Source organism: Lycium barbarum, chromosome 2 (assembly GCF_019175385.1).
Source record: "Lycium barbarum isolate Lr01 chromosome 2, ASM1917538v2, whole genome shotgun sequence".
NCBI lineage: Eukaryota > Viridiplantae > Streptophyta > Magnoliopsida > Solanales > Solanaceae > Lycium > Lycium barbarum.
In genome coordinates this window covers 72,193,714-72,201,748 of record NC_083338.1, presented here as the reverse complement: position 1 = coordinate 72,201,748, position 8,035 = coordinate 72,193,714, and the positions used below count along the sequence as shown (strand labels likewise).

The 8,035-nt window shown below is 35.7% G+C and overlaps 2 protein-coding genes across 2 annotated transcripts; both read right to left on the bottom strand.

Annotated features, from left to right (window-relative positions):
- Window positions 1–548: 548 nt before the first annotated feature.
- LOC132620553 (F-box/kelch-repeat protein At3g06240-like) lies at window positions 549–1,625 on the bottom strand. The gene has a single exon (XM_060335179.1). The coding sequence runs from the start codon at window positions 1,623–1,625 to the stop codon at window positions 549–551; it is 1,077 nt and encodes a 358-aa protein (XP_060191162.1).
- A 2,606-nt stretch (window positions 1,626–4,231) lies between these two features.
- LOC132628634 (uncharacterized) lies at window positions 4,232–5,391 on the bottom strand. The gene is made up of 3 exons (XM_060344398.1): window positions 4,995–5,391; window positions 4,830–4,902; window positions 4,232–4,721 (listed from the first exon to the last, which is right to left on the bottom strand). Exons 1-3 carry the CDS (start codon window positions 5,389–5,391, stop codon window positions 4,232–4,234), a joined length of 960 nt encoding a protein of 319 aa, XP_060200381.1.
- Between the last annotated feature and the right edge of the window lie 2,644 nt (window positions 5,392–8,035).

Below are 8,035 nucleotides of genomic sequence, written 5' to 3'. Positions count from 1 at the left end.
GCTGATCCACACGTTTAGGATCCTATTTCTGCTATTTGGGGCGCTCTCTTCTACAGAGCCCATCTTTTGGTACAGTCTATCACTGCCATCTGGATATGTACTTTGTTCAGGGTATGACGGGGCCCTGTCCCGTCTTATGATTATGACATGTTCTGTAGAGGTCTGTGGATACATCTGTATGGGTTCTGTACATATGTTTGGGATGTTTTGTTTTATGATAACCTTATCGGCTTCTGTGTGCCAAGTCTGCTCTTCGGCTAAATTCTGTAGCATCCACTAATGTTATTATTATATTATTATTCTGATAATATGCTAATTTGGGTATCGGGTACGTATAGGTGCCCAGCTAGGGCACTGGTCGCGGCCCACGGGGTTGGGTCGTGACATATTAAATCCCCTCAAATCTAAACTAGCAAGAAAAAACAACATGGAATGGATGACAATGATCAGGACCACTTGTCTCTCTCTTTCTTGAGAGAAATCAAGCTCTCTGTGCAAACAACAGCTTCCAATGTGTCGGGAACACCAGATATATGAAGGTCCTTGATTTATTGGGAAAGGAGGTGACAAGACACAAGTTTTCCATCCTCGCTTTTTATCATTAGTTCGGTGTCCTTCTTCCAAACTGACAAAGGTGCCTTTATAAGCATAGGTCCAACTGTAAATTCCTTTATCCAGGACTCTCTCACACCATATTTCTTCATTACCCATATATCAATAGATTGGTGAAGTAACACGTCTCTAAGATAGTTCTCAGTAAAACAAATCAAAGCTAGAGTTTGATTCAAGACGAAGAGGCTCTGTCTTCCTTCATTAACTAAGCCATCAGGAAATGGAAGTTTTTGGAACTTCTTAGTGCTAAAGTTGAAAGATACGATGCAACTATCATACGACTTGAGATATCCATGCCAATCATAGGCTCTGTTAAACAAGACGTGAGAACAAAGAGAGGAATCTGTTTTGTATTCTAGATTCTCAAGTTCTCTCCAATAATTTGTGCTTAGATTGTAGAATTTGACCTTACTAATATGCTTATATTTATCACAATTATCAAAATCCTCAAACTCATATTCGTAGCAGGAATCTAGGACTCTAACAACCATATAATCATTCATCTGAGGGTCAAATCCGATTCCTATGGTCATGCTCATACAATAGTTAAGCTTGTTACTGGGGTATAAGTGTGGGGGAGGAGGAAGAATACTAGAAGGGAGTTCCCAAAATTCTCTTAACGTTGGGTTATACAAAATAATTCCCCTATAACTAGCAAAGCAGACTATGCCATTGCAGGGACCTGCAATGTCGACACCTATATAATTATCCAAGTATTCTATATTTGGTGCTATGCATTCGAATGATTCATTATTTGAATGGAGGGATAACATATTTTTACCATTATAATAAATGGACTCGGTACTTTTCTTAATTTTGAGGTAGCGCTTACGAAATATGAAATGATTTGAGAGAGAATCATAATTGTAATGGATAGAGATGAAATCAGGGCTATTTATCATAGTGCACCAACTTTTAGATACACACTTAAATCTTATCAGTGATTTTGCTGGCAACCGCTTTGATATGTCTATCATCACATCATCCAGAAGTTTTATCCTTTGCTCTTCCATCCTCTAGAAATAATCTTTTATCTCTTTTGTAATTGCAGAGGAGGATAATTTAAGATCATTCCAGGGGGAATGTGATGTTTAAGGTATTACCAAGATCTACAAGTAAGCAAACTTTGGAAATCAATGATCCTGTTTTATAGCAATCTTTTAAGCTTTGTTGTATGTTTAAAGCAATGAGTTTCTCAACATGTGGGTTGCATGAGTATGTCATCATTTACAATAGTTTTTGTAAAATAATATTAATATAATTATAAAAAATTAATATATACCTAGGCATGAAAGAATAAAATCAAATTAATGTGGATCGTCGTATGATGAATTGTTTGTCAAAATCAAAATATAATTAGCTATTGTATGAACTTGAATAGACAAAGTTTTGTTAGCTAAATATTTTTTTACTTATTTTGATTGTATGAAGTACAAACATGTAATGGAGTGTGTATCACCTAATAACATCTTGCGTTGAAATTAGATATTATATTATTTAGTAAGTATATTGGATTAGATATTATATTATTTAGTAAGTATATTGGAGTAATTATAATTAGTAAAAAATTGAAACATTACCAATTGTGACTGGGTAATCAAAGTAACATATTAGAATGGTACAAAATGAATTAGCATCAGATGCAATATTAGATTTGTAAGGAAAGAATAAAAATTTCAAATAAAAGTTTATTTCAACAAACACCGTATATATATAAAGAAATATATATATATATAACCGTAGTATACCAAGTTACGAAGAATGTCGAAAAATGACTCGAACAAGAGTTAACTATGGTTATATTATAAAAGTACATTACTACAAGTTCATAAATGCCAAAGGGTGAAGGAGCAGTTTAATCCTTTCTCACTCTTATAGGATTAACTAACGAATCCGAAAGTTAATTAATATAATTAGTTAGGTGTTCTAATGTTAGTTAATTTTTTTTTTTTTTTTTTTTGAATCAAAACTACCAAGCAGATTGCTTGATAGTGCTTTATTAAAAAATCAAGTTTTGTACAAAAACTAAAAATGCAGAAAATAAAGGAATATAATACAAGAATCCAAACTAAAGGAAATCTAAAAGCTTGTCTATTGCAAATCCTTTGGCCTTGACTTGATAGCATGTTGACACCTCAAGCTCTCACCAGGTGCTAAGGATCCACAGTCCATTGAATTAAAATTCAGACTTCAAGGATGGAATAGAATTCTTTCAGAAAGTTCCTTATGTTCAGCTGTTTCTGTGATTGATCCAGAACGACCTTTTCCTTCAAGAATGATTGTATAAAAAGATTCTTTGGACATGTGACAATAGAATGAGCATTTAATCACACTAATACCACTGTTGTAACCTATCCAAAAGTCCTTCTATTCAATCTGCTAGAACTGTTCTTGGCCTGATTACTGCAGTTTTGACATCCTGCAGAATCCTTATTGCATGTGTGAATCTCTTGGAATCTGATGATCTTTCGCCTGCCTGATTCTGACGTATGGCATCTGTGCTTTTTCAGTATTCAAAATTTGTCTTGCTTTCCTTGGAAGAGATTGGTAACTATTGAGATGATGTTCACCTGCAAAATCAAAAACAAAGTTAGTCAAAAAATCTGCCAATCCATTTCCTTCCCTCAGTACATGCTCCACTCTTACTTCCTTATCCCTCCTCAACCTTATAATATCCTTTATGATCAAAGAGATACTCCATTATACTTCCCATTGTCCTATCAAGATCATTTTAAGAGTCATTGAATTTGTCTCTAAGATTATAGGCAATAGATCATTTGTCACACAGTATTTAATCCCCTCTTGTAAAGCCATTGCTTCAGCAACTAAGTTTGATCCATCTGATATTCTTCTAGCAGCAACATGCACCAGGTGTCCCTCAGAGTCCCTAATACAAAATGCCACTAAGCTTGGCCCTGGATTGCCTCTAGAAGCACCATCTGAGTTACACTTAAACAACCCTGGCATAGGCAAATTCCATCTCACTATCTTGCTCACTATATGTGGTCTGTATGTTTCAATCATCTGCATAATCTGTGGAAGAGACTTTGGTACTTGCATTCTTGGATTTCTAACTCTGCACATCTGATGTGTGGTCAAATTTATTTCATATATCACCTTATTGATTGTCACCTTCCCTCCATGCACCACAGTGTTTCTCCACTTCCATATTTGCCACATTGTGATCACTGGCATGGCTCTAATAATAGATTTAAACATAGATGAAAAATCAGCATTCCACCAGACCTGTATCACTTGTTTCACCGGAAGCAAAGTTGTTGTGATTCCTGCAGCAGCTTTAACATATCTCCAAACCTGTGAAGCAACTTTTCTTGTGCCAAACAGATGATCTACAGTTTCACAATGTTTAGGATCACAACAATAGCATTTTCCTTCCATATCACTCCCAATCCTTCTCATTATATCCCCTACTGGTAGTTTGCATTTCCACAATCTCCAGAAAAAGAATGAGATTTTGAAAGGCAAACCAGGTATCTATATGCTTTTGTATATATCAGACTTCACAGATTTCCTTCTTAAGAGCTCCCATGCACTTCTAACTGTAAATTTACCAGATGTTGTCATCATCCACCTTGGTTTATCCCATTCTTCTGTAGATTCATGAAAGTCTAATTCTTCCAGTACCATGATCAACAATATGAGTAGGAAAAAGTTGTTGTAGTTTACTCATGTTCCACCCATCCTGATTTATCGGTTCCTTCACATCTTGTACTTTTTCATCCACAACAAACTCATTAGGAACTAAGTAGTATAAAGCTCCAATTTTTGTCCAATTATCAAACCAGATATTAGCAGTTCCACTTCTTGGCTCCCACCACATTTCATGCTCCATGTTGTCTCTAGCTTCTAACGTCATCTTCCAAACCTGAGAGCCTCCTTTCCTAGGCACATACTGAGGATAGTGCCTTTTACAATACTTGTTCCACATATAATTTGACCATAGAGTATTTGTAGTTCTGAATTTCAACCAGAGTTTAGCACATAATGCTTTAGAAACATCAAATAAGGATCTAAAGCCAACTCCACCTTCCTCATTTGGCAAGCACAAATTCAACCATGAAGACCAATGTCTTTTTCTTCCTTCTTCACTATTATTCCAGAAAAATCATGCAAACACTCTATGAAGATCATATATAACACTGTTGATCAAAACAACTTTTCCTCCAAAAGATAAAAGTCTTCCTTTCCAAGCTGACAGTTTGTCCTTCACTTTTTTGATCAAGTCATTATAATCAGCCTTTCTCTTTCTAGCATGTGTGATTGGGCAACCTAAGTATGTGAAAGGGAAAGATCCCCTAGTACAACCAGTAATAGCCTTTGTACTATCACATTTGCAACTTTACTATGAATGTAGAAGGAACTTTTTCCTTTGTTGATAAGCTGCCTTGACGTCTGCTCATACTCCTGCAATATTCCCATGATCAGCTGCAATGAAGTATCATCTGCAGATGAGAATATAATAGTATCATCTGCAGATGAGAATATAATAGTATCATCTGCATAGGCAAGATGATTCAAATTAGCACTCTGTTTAGGCATTCCATAGCTTCTAAAGCTATTGTCCTCAAATAAAAAGTTCAATGCTCTAGATAGCACTTCTGGAGACAAAATAAACAAAGCAGAAGAAAGTGGATCTCCTTGCTTAACACCTCTTATTGAGTGGAAAAAACCAGAAGCCTGTCCATTGAATAGAAATAAGTACCAATTGTTTGCTATCAATCTCCATATCATATCTATAAATATTTCTGCAAATCCCATCTTCCTAAGAACTCTTGCCAAAAAAATCCCAAGACACTCTATCATAAGCCTTAGCCATATCCAGTTTAAGCACCACATTAGCTGGTTTTAGCCTAAGTCTTATATCTGATAACACCTATTGAGTTAACAGTACATTCTCAATGATACATCTTCCCTTTACAAAACCAGACTGATTAGCAGATATCAAAGAAGGCAAAACATTTTCAAGCTTAATAAAATTACTTAGACTTATGGGCCTCATATGTGCAAAGGTCTCAACATTATTCTTCTTTAGGATTAGAACCAGATTTGTATGAGTTATGGACTTTGGCAAAGTCTGTCCTTCAAACAAGACTTTCACTACATTATAAACATCAACCCCCATAATATCCCAGCATACTTGATAAAATGCTCCTATTATACCATCTAGACCACCTGAGCTATCTCCTGATAGATCAAAAACTGCCTTCTTAACATCTTCTAGAGTTGGCATGCTGGTAAGTATCTGATTTTTCTTCTGATTAACCATATTAGGAACATGTTGCAGCAATGAGAAATCTGTAGAGATATCCTCCTGTATAAACTGATGATGATAAAATTGGGTTACTTCCTCAGCTAGAGCATCCTCCCCCTCAATCCAACTTCCATATTGCTTTTGCATCATTTTGACCTGCAGTCTCTTCCTCCTACAATTTACGATATTGTGGAAAAACCTTGTATTCCTATTCCCCTCAGAAAAATAAGTAGAATGAGATTTCTGTCTCCAGAATTCCTCCTCATAATGCATATACTTCTTCAATTCTGCTTGTGCTAGTTGGAGTACTATCCTGTTTGCAGAAGAAGGATCCTCTTCAAAAAGCTGTTCTTTAACTCTCACAATATCTTCCCTTACTACCAGCTGCTTGAAGATATCCCCAAAAGTAGCTTTATTTCATTATGATAGAACATACTTAATTTTTTAAGCTTGAGTTTAAAAGTAATGAGTTCATCTGCTTCAAAATCAGTATTCCACCCTTGATTCACAACCTCTAAAAAGGACTCATGTTCTATCCAAAACTTTAGAAATTGGAAGGGTTTCTTTACATGTTGAGATTAATCTCCACAAGTAAGTATAAGAGGAGCATGATCAGAACCAGTTCTAGATAAATGTTCAACTTCCATATGACCAAACCAATCCTGTAGTTTTGAGTTAGTGAGCATTCTTTCCAACAAATTAAAAATACAATCCCTACAAGCTCTACCCTTCCACCATGTGAATGAGCTCCCTTTAAAAGAAACTTCAAATAGTTCACATGAATTCACACAGAATGCAAAATCTTCATACTCATCTGGATAAACTGGCAGGCCCTCTATTTTCTCATCTTCATTCATAATGACATTGAAATCTCCTCCTACAAGCCAGGGCACTTCCATTTGATTGGCCAGGTTATACAAGTTATCCCAAAGATTAATTATTTCCAATGCTTCACACTTTGCATAAATCATAGTAGTCATAAAAATCCTATTATCCTCCTAAAAACATTGCTTAACTATGATTTGTTGATATGTATCCTGAATCATCTCTACATCTATATTGCCATTTATAAAGAACCAAATTTTACCATTGCAGTTATGATGTGCATATCTCATGCCCAATCAAAATCTTTGAATGTGTCTAAAATGCTGAAATGGTTCCATCAAAGCAATGATAGAGAATTTATGATGCCTATGTAACATTTCCACTCTATGAAAAGCTTGTTGTGAATTCACAGACCTGATATTCCAAAATAAAGTCTTTATAAAGATTTATTGACATTCTTCACTGCTCTATTTGGAAATATTCTTAAAGGCTACATATCCACAACACTTTGTTGTTTGCCCTTCTTACTCCCTTTCTACATGGACTTTGGAGAAATATCAACTTCCTTAGCTACATGATTAAACACATGCTCTATCGCTTCCTCATCTACCAAATCTTTAGCACTGCTACCTACTTCAAGCTGCTTAGGTAATGCCATATCTGCTAGATTATGGGACACTACATCATGCACTTCTTTCAAAGGAGAAGGTTTCTTCTGGGATAGAATTTGTTGATCTTGAACTTTGTCCACCTGATCCACAGGCAAATCATCAGGTTTCTCCTTTTGTAGTGGATAGGATCCGACTCCATCCTGATTTATAGAAAAATTCAACTGATCCTCCTGTCTGAGCACAATTGGAAGGGGAAATTCCTTCTGAGTATGCTCCTGATTAAAGATTGTGTTACTTAGCTCGTGCTCTTGAGCTAACTTGTCCAAACATTCATTTAATTTATGCTTCTCTCCAGCTTCTACACGTTCTTAGCTATCTGCTACTTTGTCTCCTCTATCAGAAACTTTCTCTTGAGGATCATCTACATTGTTAGTGTTTTGTTCAGGACCCTTACAAGTAACTATCTCAGTACCTACACTATCTTCTACTTGTTCTTAGCTATTTGCTGCGTTGTCTCCTCCATCAGTAACTTTCTCTTGAGGATCATCTACATTGTTAATCTTTTCTTCAGGACCTGTTTAAATAACTATCTCAATACTTGCACTTGCCTTCCCATTCTCGTCCTGCGTTCCAATATGACCTTCTTCCCTAATTACATTCAAACTTTCATCAGACTTGTCAACATTATCTGCCTTTTTGGTTAAAATATCTGGTT